The following is a 16863-nucleotide window of genomic DNA, read 5'->3' as shown; positions in this document are numbered from 1 at the left end:
AGAAAGCAGCCTGGGTTAGAGAAATAGATTTGAGACCTGTCAGAGAAGATAACCTAAATTATGGCTTTAGTAGTCAACATAGAGAGGAAAGAATGACTTGGAAAGCCATAAGAATTTAAAATTGATAAGACTTGGAGACAGATTGAATAAAGGGAATGTGAAAAAGAAAGAGGAGTCTAGAACAAATCTCAGGTTTCTTGTTTGGAACCTGGGTGGGTGATGGTCCCACTGTTATGGACTGAATTATGTACCTCCCTCCACTCTAATTTCATATATTAAAGCCCTAATACCTACTATCTTAGAATGTGACTGTATTTGAAGATAGGGCCTTTAAAGAGGTGATTAAGGAAAAATAAGGTCCAATTGATGGGCCCTAATCCAATATGACTGATATCCCTGGAAAAAGAAGAATTAGGACATAGACATGCATAGAAGGAGAATGCTGTGTGAAAATTAAGACCATCTACAAAGCAAGGTGAGAGGTCTCAGAAGAAACCAACTATGCTGACCCTTGGACTTTTAACCTCCAGAGCTGTGAGAATATAAATTTCTATTGTTTAAACCATCCAGTCTGTGGTACTTTGTTATGGCATCCCTAGCAAACTAATATAGCCACCAACCGAGATTAGGAATATGGACAAGAAAGTAGGTTGGGGAAAAGGAATTATTGAAAAAAGAAGAGTTTGATGCAGGACATGTTGGGTTTGAGATTTCTGGGGTACATCCAGGTAGAGATATTCAAATGACTTTGAAATTCAAGAGATAGAGCAAGGTTATATATGTAGGTTTGGAAATCATTGACACATACATAGGTGATATTTTAAACTGTGGAGTAAATGAGATCATCTAAGAAATGTATATGAATCAGAAGGTCATCAAGAATAGAACCATAAGGATGTGAACATTGAAAAAAACAGATTAAGAAAGAGAAACTAGGAAAAGAAAATAATCTGAGAGATAGAATGAAGAGAGAGAAAAACATATTTAAACTTTTCAATCCTGTTTTTTAATTATAATGAGTTGAGTATATATTGATCTCAGTCCTCAAGGAGCTTTAACATAGTGAAAGAGGCAATTCCTTATTCATTTCTGACTCTTCAATGCCAAGTGCAGTGCCTGACATTTAACATCCCTGCAATAAATATTTGTTAAATCGAATGGAAATGAAATCAAGACGTCGTTCCTTTTTTGGTTTTGTTTTGTTTGCTTATTTCTGGAGTGTGCAGCATGTATTGTCATTGATATTTTAAGTTCACAGTGAAAAATCATTTCAATGTGTCCTAGGCTTGGTCCCCTTCCAAACCAACCCCAAGGACAATAGTTTTCATTATAACCTTCTGTCTTTGCCATTCTGGATGGAATTCTGTGCACAGAAGTTATATACATATATGGGTATATCTATGTAACAAATCGCAGCACAGGAGCCCCCTGGGCTACCTCAGGCTCTGGTATGACATATTGAGCCATATAAATTCAGCTTCTCCTCTGGCATCTGTTAGCCGACCCACTTGCAACTCCACCTCAGCAGTGGTCTCAGTTCTCTCAAAGCTGGGAAAGAGTACAGTGTGCTGAGAGATCATGGCCAAGAATCCTCCAGAAAACTGTGAGGACTGTCACATTCTAAATGTAAGTTGATTCATATTTTTTCTCTTTTGAGTAGAAGTATGGTTTCGTAGATTTATCGTTTTGCAATGTGAACATTAGAAAACGAAATCAAAAGTGAATTATAGCTTGCTATTTTAAGGATTACTGTGTATTGTGTTTTTTTTTTCCTGTTATTTGCTTAGGCAGAAGCTTTAAAATCCAAGAAAATATGTAAATCATTTAAGATTTGTGGATTGGTGTTTGGTATCCTGACCTTGACTCTAATTGTCCTGTTTTGGGGGAGCAAGCACTTCTGGCCGGAGACGCCCAAAAAAGTAAGTAAATGAACATTATTGTCCAATGCTTCTGTTTTGAATTTGATTGAACTTAATTACTGATTGGCATATATGTTACTCTGAAAATGAAAATCATTAAATCCTTTTTTGTGTTTTTTTTTCCTAGTAATATAAAAAAAAGAATGAAGATTTTGCTCTCCTTTATTTGCCTAATTATTTTTGGTATGGGAAAAATGTGCTTTCTGTATTTCAGTTAGTAATGATAGGATTACCCATTTTTTTAAAATGCTTGGCTTTAAGGAGTTAAGATTTTTCCTAGAAACAAATTTTTACTGTAAGAATAAAATACTTTCCATCTGTCTTTCAATTATCTGGGCAGAAACTGATGGAAAAGTAATTATACCACCACATAAGAAGAAACCACCAGAAATGGCAGCAAAGGATTTTTAAGGATTATGTTTCTGACTTAATGCATCTGCTGTGAGGACAGGCAATAAACTTCTTTGCAGAAGGAGCAATTCTAATACCTGAGTTCACATTTATTTATGACTTAAAAAAAATAAACTAAAGCTTTTCAGCTCCTCACCAGTCATAATCATCAATGTCCCACTGAGATAGTGATGCCACAGGGTAGAAATAAGTGACACAAAATCATAAATCACAGGTATCTCAGAAAGCTTCTGCTATTAGGATCATTTGGTGAAACTTGGCTGGCCATTGTACTTGGTATAAGTGTACCTTATTGTTATTGTTACTTTCAGGCTCACACACAATGGATAAGTTTAGATGTGACCTAAAGAAAATCATAGTCTCTTCATATTAACAATTTTCATTTGAAAGAGAATTAATAAATATACAAGCTACAAGGTGTGAATATGGTTTTCTGGCTTTGCCACATTTTTCTCTCTGCAAATGGGTTGCTGTTGTTGTTACTGTTGTTATTAGTTTGTTGTCATAAGATGCTCATTTCTATTTAATAACAGATGGAGAAAGGGAAAGGCACAAATGGAGGAGGGACAATGAGAAACAAGAAGAAAATGGGTTGGCATGGACCATTAGGAGCCAAAGGAACAATAGGAGCAGAGAGGAAAGAATATGGATTGATGCAGAAGGAGAGGCAAAGAGGGAGAAAATAGAAAATCAACTGGACAAGTGTCCAAAAGAAAACAGAGAAGTAAGGCAGAACTATCTTGAATTCTTCACCTCTGCTACCATACTCACTTTCATTTAGGCCTAGAGGCTACATTATTTTAAGTAGGAAGGAGAATGAAGAACAAATCACCCTACTTTGTTTGCCTTTTTACTTATACCTTGTTCCAAAAAGAATTTCAGGCATCACTCAATGCATACATTTAGCCTTTGCTCTCACTCTCGCTCTCGTTCTCACAACAGCACTCTCTCATTGCTCCTTGCTTTGGAACTACTTACTATTCACAAGTCTTTCTAGAGAAACCACTTGCATTCAGGCTATCAAGGAGGGCAAAGCAATCAAGATCAGGAAGGAAGCAGCAAATGAACAAGAGTATCAAAATGTATTCCAATCCAATTTTCCTACCCCTTAGCTAATTCACAAGGTGATATGTTGCCCTGCAGTTGAATCTTGGATCCCTTTTGGCAGTTAAAGATGAGTTAAAAGACAATCAACCCTTTTGTTCTCCATGGTCATAATGTACTTAACTGAGTACAGTAGGTAACTAGCCCTTTTGACCACCCATACGTACATACATAAACATGGGACCAAATAGCCTTTCTTGTTTTGCTGTAGCCATTGGTATTGACAATGCTATTCTGAAAGAGTTTATGTGTTTTTCTAAACTTACAATGCTATTTGCCTCCATGCAACCATAATTGACTAGGTGGGGAACTTGCATTTATTTTGCAAGGTGCCAAACTCACTAGTGCCCATGGACCTCTCTGCTTCTATGTTATACAATCTTTGCTTCTCACTCCAGTTCTCTTTTTTGATGGCTTATGAGAAATAATCTTGTGATTCCTCAAACCGAAAATGAAACCTAGTCAGTGCATGTGCAGAAGAGGTGATATATGCTACTGAATGAAGTTTATAAAGAATCAAATCTTTTTCAGCAAAAGAATTCTCAGAAATGAACAAAGTTATTATGAAGTAACCTGGTAAAAGACAATACATGTCCTGAGGCGAGTTTTTCTACCTTGAACAAAGGTTGTTTGTTCTCCATTCCAATGGGAAGTTGCAATTTATTATCTTTAATATTTAAGTCTTGGCCTTCGCCACAAGACCAGTCTGGATCCATTGCAATCTAAGGAACCAGCTAGAGATTTAGATGCTTCACTCAGTCTAACACTGCCTTCAATTCCCAAAGAGCTCAAGAGGCCATCTATGGTCTAATATACTTGGTCTAATTATTAGCTAATACTGCCAATAAGCCTGCCTAAGAGCTGACTTTATGAATCCTGAGAAAAGAGGAGTAGTCAGATTAGTCTTGGAAGAAGATTTACAGAGGAAAAGGATCCAGGAAACTTGCACGAATTAAAGACTCCCCGCTCCCTGCCTTTAGACTATGACCTAGCAGGGAAACAAGTTAGCAGATTAAATCTCAGGCTCTTCTGGACTTCTCTTTATAGGCCTGTGGCTACCTATGGGGACTTGGGCCCTTGGTGGAGAGAACTGTTGATGCTGTTGTGCTTATGGGTGGTAGCGACTTATTTGCTGTCCTTGGGCTTCCTCTAAAGCTCTTAGTGTTTGCTCCTCTAACCTCCACCACACCTCCTTTTTATCTTGTTTTTCAACAGCTGTTTAAAATAAACAGTGTTTATTTAACTTCCCACGTCTGGTGTTGACATTTCCAAGCCAGTAAGTCCTCCCCCTCCTTCCATTATCTCCCACCCTAGTGTGTACAAAAGATCCCAATTCTTGATCCCAAAAGGGAAATTAGTTATGTTTGATACCCTCTCCTCATGCACCTCAGGCATGAGCACATGTGAATTGCGCACATGCATGCACACGCAGACACACACACACACACACCAGAGAGAGAAAGAGATCAAAATAAAGTGAAACAAGGAAGACTAAGTCTGGGTGAGCTATTGCACTCTCTTACAGGCATACAGGCCCCCTAACCCACAACCACATATAGGAGCCACTTGAGCTGAATGAAAGCCAATCGTTCAGCTCTGTATTCAGCTTTCTTAACCAAGGAGAGGGGACCTACTCAATTCCAGAGATTTTGATAGAAGTTCACAACAAGGTTTTACTTCCAGGAAGTGACTTCCCAGGGATCTTGGAAGCAGATTCCCTGAAGAAATATTCTTGCTTAAAACTCCTTGCATTACACATTTAACTTGAAACAATTAGAAGCTGACTCCCCAGCTAATTAATCCAACATGGAGAAAATGAGTCAGAAAATATCAGACCTTAAACTAACAGTTTTTAGATGCAGCACAGACCTTGTAGTCTATTCCTTTCAATCTTTTGTAGAATGAAGCAGAAGAATAATAAAATAAATAAATGAAATGATGCTCTTCCTGAAATATCTAGGAATTTCCTGGCAACTTTAGGGCTGTTTGGAAACCATAAGTTCTAAGACCCACAAAGCAATCAACAGATTCCTGGAGATGTCCCCTCAATTTCTACATACTACCTACATGAGATGAGAAGTGATATGGATAAGTGGGCATCCTTCTGCCCTCCCTACCCAACTCAACTGCTGACAGCCATTAAACAGTCTCACTCAGGATTGTGAGCTTAATTTTATTCTAGGCCAAAAGTCTTTTGCTCAGAAAAAAAAAAAACCACCTTCTTGCTAAGTCTGCCTATTTCTGCCAGCTTTCATGTGCCTATTTCTCTAATGCTAGCATTGGCCAAAGATCAACTTTCTTCACTCCTCTTCTAGACACACAAGAGATACAACTTTCCTCCCCAGGTTCCTTGGTATTTTCTACACAGCAGTTTGGTGGGTGAAATGTGGGTCTGGGGAAGCATCCAGACCCTCAAGGAAAAAGTTGGAGTTGTAGCTGGAATCTCTTTAGCAGAGGGACTGAGCTTCATCAGATCGTGCCACATCAGCATTTTAAAAGAAAAGACTCCTCTTCATTTTTTTTATTTTTCTCTCAAACATTTTTTTTTATTTTTCTCCCAAACCAAAGTCCACTCTTGTATAGCAACTTTTGCTGGGTCAGCTCTTGTTCTGAACCACTCAGGACTGCTCCAATTATGTAGAGCAGGACTCTGGCTACTATGCGAACATTCTTATTCAGTCCCTTTATTCTCCTAAGATAGAATTTGCTGAGTAACTCATGTGGCACCAGCAATGGAAGCCTGGGTCTTTAAAGGGAGCTTTCCTTTAGTGGCTAAGTGTACGACTGGAGCTATAAGGGGAAAGTAACTCATGTGGTCAATAAGTAATGGCAGTCCACTGGCCAACATGACATGTGGCAGCCCAATCTGAGCAGAACTGATTTTGTCAGCTACTCAACATTGTATCTGGCAAGGAGTGAGAGATAAAAATGAGGACTGAGCCTTCAGAGACATTTGGTGATTTGCCCAAAGTCACACAAATTGTAAATGGCAAAGTTGAAGCTAGGACTAGAACCTGGTCTGAAGATTCTTTCCACTATTTTTCAGCTGCATTTAAAAATAATGGGTCGGTAGGGGAGGGGGTGAGTAGGGAAAAACTCGCCAGCTTAAGTCTGTAGATGAAAGAAATGTTTTAATGTTTCGTTTTTTTTTTCTTGTTGAAAAAGAGGAATGTCTGTGCTGCTTATGCCAATTTTTTTCAGGGCTGAGAACTGGTGATTGAAGATGCAGAAGTCCAGTTTTGCATTAGAAACAATCTGTCTGCTCTATGTTGGTAAAGATATACCCAGAGGCCCTTTAATTCCCACAGGCTAGGTTGATAATAATATGGTACAATGCATTCCCTTCCTTTCCTTCCAGCCTAACACCATCTAGCCAAGTATTCTGAGCATGTATTTCACCTTTGGAGAGTATACCTCATAAACAGACAGTAAAGGATGAAGGTGGAAAGAAGAGCAGCTTGTTTTTCACAAGCTTCAAAAAACAAACCTAAGCCAAATGTCCTCAAATCGCTTCCAGGACAGGCTAAAGCTACTTGCTCCCCCCTCACTGCCCCCAAACAGAACCATCACACTGAGGTCTAAGGCAGCTTTACTCTTTATAAAAATCTTTCTTTTTCTGATATCAGAGATTGTCACAAATCGAGGCAAGAAAACAGGGGAAACTGCGAAAGGGGAATGTTAGGGCTCATTTACTGCCTGAGTGGAGGATTTAAGGAGACTGAGGAAAGAATTCCTGGACAGGGAAGAGAAATGAGCTTATGTTCTTTCCATATTCTGTCAGTGTGGTCTTCTGACATTTCTCATTGCTTCCACTAAAATACGTACTTATCTCATTCCACTTCTGAGTCGTGTTTCAATCCATTGACTTCCTTGTTCCACTCTAGTGTGCTGGTTCTTATAGTTAAGACCAGCCTTATGTGTGTGTGGAGTAGGAAAGCATTTAAATAGTGCTGGGAAGATACCCTTGTCTGCAAAATATTTCCTATTCCTGGTGCCATTGTGCTCGAAATCCACCATTAATAATTCATTCCTTTAAGTTAAATATTGTACTCATTAAAAAAAAAAAAAACTAATACCCATCACTCACAACTTAGAGTGAAATCATTTGTCAGATTGATTTTTTTTTCTTTGACATAAGGTACCTGAAGCACCACAAGATTCCTAGATGTCTAGACAGGAGACAAAGAGTTAAAGGGAGATGGGAAGAGGGGGAAGGACTAAGAGGATACAAAGTAAACAGAATATGAAAAAAAAGAACAGAAAAGGGAATCTAGAAACACCAAAAATTAACTTTCTTCATCATACTCTGTCTTTTCACTAGCCTTCCTGGAATAAAGCTGAGTTGGGGACAGTCTGAGATGAGCTACTAAGAGCCCTCTCACACCTCTCTCAGGCTAGCATCCTGTCTCTGCTTTAGACAAAAACATTTATTTCTTCATCTCCAGAAAGATCCTCAGCCCCTGAGCCAGTGAGCTTAGTAGAGAGAAAAGTACTTTTGAGGCCAAAAGCATGAACTCAGTCTTCATATGGGCTATGAGGATTGCATAGCCATTACCCAGACAACGTTCTCCACAGAGACCCAGGCGAGACAGTATGTCTGGATTTGATCAAACTCATCCCCAAACATCCAAAGTGAGCCACCAGCATCATCTTCCTAGACAAAGGACAGTCTGTTCCAAAAGGCACCTTTGATAGTGGAATTCCATCTGGGTGAATATATAGCTCCCCGACCCAGGATTCACACATAAATGAAGTCATTCTGATTCCAAGCTCTTTAGCAATCCTCCATTGCTAACAAAAAGCCAACAAGCTGATCAATGAATACAGTCAGAATGGACCAACGAAACAAAACAAAACTCTTTGAAGGAGTGTTGAAAATAATCAAGATCTGCTAGGCTTGGCAATTTCCAATAGTTTTCATCTAGCAATGTGTCCAAGTGAAGTGCATTGCCAATAGTGCAGGAAAACTCATTCCACAGAAGTACACTGAAATTCTAAATGTCACCAGTATGGTTCCATAGTTATCTACCAGTGATTGAAAATACAGCCTGTATGTCCTCTTTTGCCCAGGTAGGCAGCCTTCCAACATCCCCTAGTCGCTAACCTCATTTTTCCATGCAATAAGCCATCAGTAGTGCTACTGATGAAACAAATACCCACACCCACCCCCAATGACTAGTGGATAATATTTCTAAAGAAATTCTCCCCTTTTGGGAGATCTGACAAGACCGGGTCTGAAACACATGCCTCTTTCCTCTTCTTAGGTCAGGCCAACTAAGAGCTCAATTTGTTGCCATAGGTAGAAGTTTCTCAAGCTGGCTGCAAAGCTGGAACTGAGGACATATTTATAACTAGAAGCAAATAAGAAGCCTAAAAGAATTTGCTACTTGTTACAAACCAGGCCAGAGTTCCTGAGTTAACTCCGCAGTTGCTAGAAAGGTTCTAAATACTGTTTTCTTTTCCCTTTTAAAATACAGTCTCTTAAAAAATCTTGTCAATGCTCAAAATCTCTCTTTAAGAAAATGAGAAATTGCCATGGGTAGGAAAAACTTATTTAATAAATATTTAAGCCCTGACCATTGTTCAAGGCACTATAGGGCTACTAAGAGGTAAAAAACATTTTCTATTGTTCTTCTATTCAACAACTACAGACTTCATGCTTGAAGTAACATGGTTTCTACAGACCCTTCCAACTTGTTTTTCTACTTGAGTTGGGGAAAATTTGACCAGGTTAAACTAACATTCAGTCACAGACACAAGCAGACATTAAAAAACAATCTAAACTGGTACAAGATTTAAAAGGCTGCCACTGGGAATCGTATCATTTGAAAGCAACATTGGCTCTGTAGGTAACTTGCTTTTTCAGGTTTTTAGTTTACCGAATTTTTTTTGTAAGGAAAAATGAGTATGAAGAAACTTGATAGCCGAAGGCCTAACGACTTGAATAAGAGACTTTCACATGGCACCATTATGTCTGGCCTGGTTTGTGACAGCAAATTCTTTTAGGCATGTTATTTCCTTCTTTCTATAAAAATGTCCTCAGTTATAGGTAATGGGCTTACTACCAAAATGGGACACTCTGTAGGACTGGTCCTCTTGGTCCTTAGGAAGAGAAGTGTCTCTTTTAGAGGGCAAGAGAGAGTCTGGGGATTCATTTCAACCACTCAAGAATAATCTGATAAGCAGTCTTTCAAGGCACTCTTCTTGGGAAGTTCCATATTACTTAGTGCAGGGTACTTGACACGGTTCTTGACTACTCTATACAGGAGAATCTGGAGAACTTGAAGTCAACTGAATCGGTTTGGAAAACAGAACTCAGGAATAAACTGAGTGGGGTTGGTTAGCCTCTAAAAGAGAAAGTTATTATTACTTAATATTGGACAACGAGAATGGTCTTCAGATTCTAAAAAGACTATGGAGGCAATATTAAATCCCTGGAGAGATAAGGAGATAAAGAGCAATAGCTAAGCATTCTAAATGTATTCATATCTCTTTCTCAACCCTAGTGAATTTCATGGGGGAATGAGAGAGTGCCCACTGAGCACTTGGAAAGGCAAGTGGTAGCATAAAGAAGCAGCATAGGTTTTAGGTGATCCCTCTGCTCAGCACAAGGGGGAAACACTTTACAAGCTGATTTGCTATTTAGCCAAAGCTACCAAGAACACTGTTGGAATTCCTAATAATTAGTTCAGCAACTTGGGTTGAATACAAAATATTGGCTCCAAAGGGAGCCCCATATCAGCTCCAACTCCAAAAAGCACCTCACTTTAATCTCAAGTCTCAGAGAATTCCCAATGGCAAGCTGCCAAGATGGCACCTCACTACAAAAGCTCTAGAAAGAGAAGGTGCCCCAGATATTACCCAATTAAAGTGTCTTATAAAGAGACACACAGAGCTTGTTTTCCTCTCTTCTCCCAGACATATGACATGGAACACACTTTCTATAGCAACGGAGAAAAGAAGAAGATTTACATGGAAATTGATCCTGTGACCAGAACCGAAATATTCAGAAGTGGAAATGGCACTGATGAAACATTGGAAGTACATGACTTTAAAAATGTAAGCTAGATATTTACCCTCTAAGACTTCCTACTTAACATATTAAAATGTTTAGCTGAGTTAAAAATAGCCTATAGCCTCAATTTGTGAGACAAAGTTTTCCCTTAGAATTCAAATTTTGCCAGCCTAAGGCCCTGACAGATCGTGGAACTCAAATTGTGTCTATTTCAGGAGGGTCTTTTTTTTTTGTCTGTTTTATAGGGATACACTGGCATCTACTTTGTAGGTCTTCAAAAATGCTTCATCAAAACTCAGATCAAAATGATTCCTGAATTTTCTGAACCAGAAGAGGAAATAGATGAGGTATGTAAGAATAATAGTGGTAGTAAAAGCCATTGTTTATTATTGTGTGCTAACTATGTGCCAGACATTGTGCTAAATGTTTTACTCTCATCTGATTCTCACTCGGACCCTATAATAATAGATAGATACTATTATTATCCCCATTTTCAGGTGAAGAAACTTGGACTCAGAACTGAAAAGTGACTTGCCCAAGATCACACAGCTAGAGAGAAGCGAGTTGGGATCTTGAACTCAGGCCTTTCAAAAAAATAAGTTCATGCTATTAAGTGCAACACTGTACTTTTATACCCGGGTAGCCATTAACATTATGTACCTTTGCTCCAAAAGCAAAGATTTCTAGTAAGAGAGGTGAGCAGTAGAACAAAATCAACTCTTTCTAAGATAAAGTCCTAAAAATAAAAGTTCAAAGGACACCAGGGATCCTTGTCACTTTTGTCACACTGTAACATTCACTTATTTAAAAGATTTCAGTTCATTCACTTTAACATTTTATGCTGGACTGCTAGTGTAATAATCCACATTTAATCTCACTAGGAAAGGTAAAAGCAAAGAAGGTGAGAACTACAATTTCTCTGAAAACACACTGCTAGGCCAGAGTGAAGTAACCTTGGGTACTGGTGCAATCAATGAATGACCCCTGAAAGCCTAGTGGGAGATGGAGGATTATTGCCTAAAATACAGCCATCAATAAAGTCCCTGAGGCTCTTATTTTTTTTCCCTCTTGTTCTATCTGCCATTACAGGATGTTGCTATCAGTGGAGGAAGAAGGTAAATCTTAGCTAAGGCCATGTTGTGACAGCGTACCTACATTATAGCCAGGAAGAAACAAATATTTGTTTGGTTTGTTTTAGAGTTTAACTAAAATGAGATTATGACAATGGCATAGTGGTCTCTCTATATACTATAAATACTTCTTTTTTTTTCTTCTCTCTTCCCTGTTCTTTTTTACTTTTCTCCTACCCAACTCTCACCATCTTAATTCTCATCTACACATTTATATTTTTTTTCTTTCCTTATTTTTTGGAGGGTGAAGTGGGGTGAGGAGTACTTTTTCCTTTCTTTTACCCAAGTGTCAGAGTTGTCATTGACTCCCACAGGCATGCTACTAGTCTCCTCATGGCCAGAGAAGTCGCATACCCTTATTACTAGAATTTCCCCAAAGAAGCTATTCTGCTCTCAAGGTCTATGTCAGTGAACATTTTTGGAGATTTTTTTTCAAATAAGCATAAGTTAGATGCATCTGAGGAACAGAAAAATTTCCAGGATATTAGAATTACTATAGGAGACAAGGGTAAAATGAAAGGAAAATGAATAGGATAGAAAGGTACTATACTCAGTATCATATGCTTCATTTTATAGAAAATAACATTTGAGTAGGGCCAGCCAGCAATGATAGTTCAAACTGACACAACAGGATTTATTTTCTGAAAAATAAATAAATGAAGGCAAAGGCCCATAATGTCTTATTTTGTCTCTAATTTATTCTTCAGTTATTTTTGCCAGACGTTTTTAATATCACAAGTATTCATTTCATGATAGCAAAATTATTTTATCTTCAAGAAAAAAACTATTTTTTTATATTCAGGCTACAGATTTTTTATGAGGTAAATTTGTAGTCCTGAGTGACAAAAATCCTCTTATTCTATATTTCTCTCACCACTATATCCATGATTTGTGAGTGTTAAACATGCAGAGCGGGTACAGAAACAGCCCAGATTTTGTTAACAAAGCTAGTGGGCATATCAACCTCGTTTTATACAATTCCTTTCAATGCTTCCCAATGTTTTTATAGACTCAAGGGCAAAGGAGCTAAGACTTGAGAGTTTTAAATGACTAAGGTAAAATTATACAAAGCCAGATTTCAGGGAAAAAATGAAAACACCGAAATCATAAAGCTTGAAAGAGACAAAAGAGAAAAGGAAAAGCATTATTAAGAGTAACGGAAAAAATGTCGATGCCCAAAAGACAAATGAGTAAGAACTAGGTACACATGTTATCTACTTCCGATACTAGAAACTGAAGAGAAGGCTGTGTTCTTGACAATATAAGAAATACTACCTAAAGAAAAACACTCTGTGAGACAAACTCTAAGCATCTGGAATGAAAGGAGTAAAATAATGGTAAGGCCAGTGAGGTCACAAGCCGGAGACTTGACGTTAAAACAAAAACGACATCTTTTGTACTACACCTAGCAACCATTAACAGGCAAATCTTGTAAAGCCAAAACATTAGGTTTGGTTGCTATTTCATTGATCTCATCAATTTAGAATATAGCAGTTTGTTTTGTTTTGTTTGTTTGTTTTGTTTTGTTGGTTTGAGACCAAATCCTGCTTGGAATTCTAGTTGCAAATCTAAAACAAGGGAAGCGCTCATGGTACCCATTTAAAAGAGAGAAAACAAACGTAAATCACTCAGGATTCCAGAAGGCCAAATTAAAACTTATATGGTTCAGTGGGAGGCCCAGATAATTATGGAGAGTCTTCCTGAGTTTAAGTGAAATGGTAGCAGAGAAGGCTCCTGTTTCAGTGAGCAGAAAGAGGGATGGGTTGTTAACTCTCCCAAGGGCACCTTCTGTATGCAAGGCACAGAGCTGGTTTACCAGCATCCCTAGGATTGAAATTTTCATTCAGACTCAAAATATAGCTTTTTTTTTTTCTTTCAGTAGTCCATAATGTCTCACTCATTTTATTAATGTCTCTGCCTATCTTCACCCTACTTTATTCTCTCAGAATGAAGAAATTACCACAACTTTCTTTGAGCAGTCAGTGATTTGGGTCCCAGCAGAAAAGCCTATTGAAAACCGAGACTTCCTTAAAAATTCTAAAATTCTGGAGATTTGTGATAATGTGACCATGTATTGGATCAATCCCACTCTAATAGCAGGTATGGCCTCATCTTCTCCCTCCTTTTCCCAAAGTCGGTAACAGGTTCTCAGCACTCAGCAACTACATTTATAGGAAAACAAATGATCCACTCATATCTTCTTAGATGAAACTGTGTATGCTGACTGCCAGTGAGGAGGGAGTTTTTCACAGCCAAGTTATAAATCAGATAAATTAATGCTGACAGGCTTTTAAATATCCCAGCAAAGGTAACACCACCCTAATGTGACCAGTGATAGCAAAAAGCTAATCTGTCTTTTTTTGCACATCTATATTCACTGCAGTCAGGATACCAGACTATTGCTCAAACCACTGTATGCCCAACCCAAGACCAGAGGAAAAAGCCAAAACAATGTTCCGTTGTCTCAAGAAAGATATTCTATGTCAAATGGCCACATTCTCCCCAGAAGATAGAACAGTCACTGAAATGCAATTGTCTTTGTGGTTGTTTTAGGAATCACTATAAAAGTAATTGAGGGCTAGAGATCTGGAGTAGAAGAGTTCAGCTCTCAACTTCTAGTCAGCCCACAGAGAAGACAAAGGTCTCTGGACATCTTATTCTGCTCAGCTAACATAGAACCTGGCCTCTGTCACTCTGAGCAGCATAGATTGCCATATTACCCAAGAGAGGCCACTCTAAACAATACAGGAATGTACTGGCATTCTTCGGCCTTAAAAAGGCAACTAAATGCAATGTTGTATCCTGGTTTGGACGCTAAAACTTCTGCTTCAGTATTCGTTTTCAAAAGGACATTAGTAGAAATAATGACATCTGAATAAAGTCTGTCGTTTAGTTAATAGTATTCTACCAATATTGATTTCTTAGTTTTGATCATTGTATTATAGTTATGTAAGATGTTAACATTAGGGGAAACTGGATGAAGTGTGTACAGGGACTCTGTACCATCTTTGTATCTCTTCTGTGAATCTAAGATTATTTCTAAATAGAAAGTTTTAAAAAATTAAGACAGGAAAGAGAAAGGAAAAGGGAGGAGTACAGAGGGCACCAAATCAAATCAAGCAGCCAAAAAATATTTGAGTACTTACCACGGGGAAAATCATTGTGGGAGACACAAAGGTCCCCTGTCCTCAGTTTTTAATTTAGTATGCTAATAAGGCAAAGCAGTAAGTGTTTGATGCTGAATGAGCAAAGAAGAGGTCTGCGTACATAGGAATAATAGATTTGTTTTGGAAAAACTCCTTAAAATATCACCTGAAAGAGCTTGGAAAAGTGGTACATGCATACCTGAATGATGGCAATGAGAAAACACAAGGAAAATCTCTACCCCAAAATGCTATTGCCCCACATACTTCTTTCATAAACATTTGCAAAACAGTTGCATCCCAACTTTGTATTGATTACCTTAGTTTCAGAGTTACAAGACTTTGAGGAGGATGGTGAAGATCTTCACTTTCCTACCAACCGAAAAAAAAACATTGAACAAAACGAGCAGTGGGTAGTCCCTCAAGAGAAAATGGAGAAGACCCGTCAAGCCAGACAAGCAAGTGAGGAAGAACTTCCAATAAATGACTATGTGAGTTATGTTTCTGTTATTCCTGTTAGAGGAAAAACAAAGAGCCCTCAAAAAACTCACTACCCCTCAGATCAAAGTCATTGAAAGAAGAATAGTCATTGTTTTAACAACAACAAAAATATTTAAGAAACTTGGAATCCCCAGGAGGCTCATTCAAAACCTATCTTGATCTCTATTGAGGTTATCTCCACAATCAGGGTAAATTTCTCACCAGTCCCCAACTCGTATAGTCTTATAATCTTCCCCTGCTGGGTGAACCTCTTCCTAGTGAACCTCTCCCTCCAACACTGACTTCTTCTTCTTTCAGACTGAAAATGGAATAGACTTTGATCCCATGCTGGATGAGAGAGGTTATTGTTGTATTTACTGCCGTCGAGGCAACCGCTACTGCCGCCGCGTCTGCGAACCTTTACTAGGTTACTACCCATATCCCTACTGCTACCAAGGAGGGCGGGTTATCTGTCGTGTCATCATGCCTTGCAACTGGTGGGTGGCCCGCATGCTGGGAAGGGTCTAATAGCAAGTTTGAGCTCATTGCTTAAATTTCTGGCAGCCAATATATAATAAATGCATGCTATCCAATGAATTTCCACCTATGAGGCATTTGGCTCCTGGTAGCCAGTACTATAGAATTACTTGTAGGTAATTCCTGTCTCATGTTCTAATAAACTTCTACATCATCATCAATGGCCTGATTGTTGCTGAACACACTGGATAAGTGTTTGCTAAAAATATTTTCTGCATCTGAGATGGAGCAGAACTGTCTAACATGAATGACAACGCTGGAAACCTGCATTTCATCAGGTTTGGGGAGGAGTAAAAGGAGCACAAGAATTCTCAAATATCATATTTTACTGTGCTATATTGAGAAAGTAGAAATGAGGGGCTGAAGATAAAATATTCCCATAACTAGTGCATAAAAACTTGTCATTTTGTGCATAGCTCCAATATTTAATTATGTGAGAGACATGCTGTAGACTTGCTTAAGCATCTATCAAGCTGCTGGATGGGTTGTGAGTCACAGCAGGCCAACACTAAAATATTCAAAGTGCTCAGACTCAGCAAAGGAGAAAGCTAACCTAGAAAAAAAAAAAAGAGGAGTGGTCCCAGGTTCTCCTCCTGTGAACAGGAACTCAACTTTCAACAAATTCAATACTTCATAACCTTCAGATCTGACTTCTCTTTAGATCAATGTCTGGTTGCATAACTTTCCAAGGTAATTGCTTGGAAAAGATAAACCCATAAATATTATTCAGAGAAACGGGCCTTATAGAAAATTACTGAGGTGAGGAGTCAAATGAGATTTTTTGTCTTCCAAAACCATAAAGAACTAGCAGTATGTCACTTTTTCCTCCACCCCCGTGGCTTTTTTTTTTAATTAATTAATTTATTTTAATTAGTTTCAAGTATATAGTACATTGGTTAGTCATTTGTATAGTTTATAAAATGATCCCCCTAATTGTTCCTTCTCTCCTCTGGTTTTCCACCTAGCTAAATGTATTAATGCTAACTGCATTCCCTATGCCATGCCAGTATGCCACTTTCTTAAAAGGAGGGGTAAGGCCTAGTTCCTGATCACCTGATATTTTGCTTAAATGAGGGAAAAAGGGCAAAGGGGAGAAGAAAAGTAGTTAGACAGTAATGTTAACC

The 16863-nt window shown here is 38.4% G+C and overlaps 1 protein-coding gene across 1 annotated transcript; it reads left to right on the top strand.

Annotated features, from left to right (window-relative positions):
• Nucleotides 1-1355: 1355 nt before the first annotated feature.
• Nucleotides 1356-15896, top strand: TNMD (tenomodulin). The gene is made up of 7 exons (XM_011383830.1): nucleotides 1356-1626; nucleotides 1788-1919; nucleotides 10353-10493; nucleotides 10695-10796; nucleotides 13526-13679; nucleotides 15047-15213; nucleotides 15521-15896. The coding sequence occupies exons 1-7, from the start codon at nucleotides 1579-1581 to the stop codon at nucleotides 15728-15730; spliced, it is 954 nt and encodes a 317-aa protein (XP_011382132.1). The 5' UTR covers nucleotides 1356-1578; the 3' UTR covers nucleotides 15731-15896.
• The last annotated feature ends 967 nt before the right edge of the window (nucleotides 15897-16863 follow it).

The sequence above is a fragment of the Pteropus vampyrus genome, unplaced genomic scaffold, assembly GCF_000151845.1.
Source record: "Pteropus vampyrus isolate Shadow unplaced genomic scaffold, Pvam_2.0 Scaffold543, whole genome shotgun sequence".
Classification (NCBI taxonomy): domain Eukaryota; kingdom Metazoa; phylum Chordata; class Mammalia; order Chiroptera; family Pteropodidae; genus Pteropus; species Pteropus vampyrus.
This window is presented reverse-complemented; position numbering and strand designations above follow the sequence as displayed.

Excerpts from the sequence above, each read along its gene's own strand:
- TNMD (XM_011383830.1), top strand. The coding sequence starts at position 1,579 with ATGGCCAAGAATCCTCCAGAAAACTGTGAGGACTGTCACATTCTAAAT. Across the intron at positions 1,627-1,787 it reads AGGACTGTCACATTCTAAAT|GCAGAAGCTTTAAAATCCAA; the intron begins GTAAGTTGATTC and ends TTATTTGCTTAG. Across the intron at positions 10,797-13,525 it reads CAGAAGAGGAAATAGATGAG|AATGAAGAAATTACCACAAC; the intron begins GTATGTAAGAAT and ends TTATTCTCTCAG.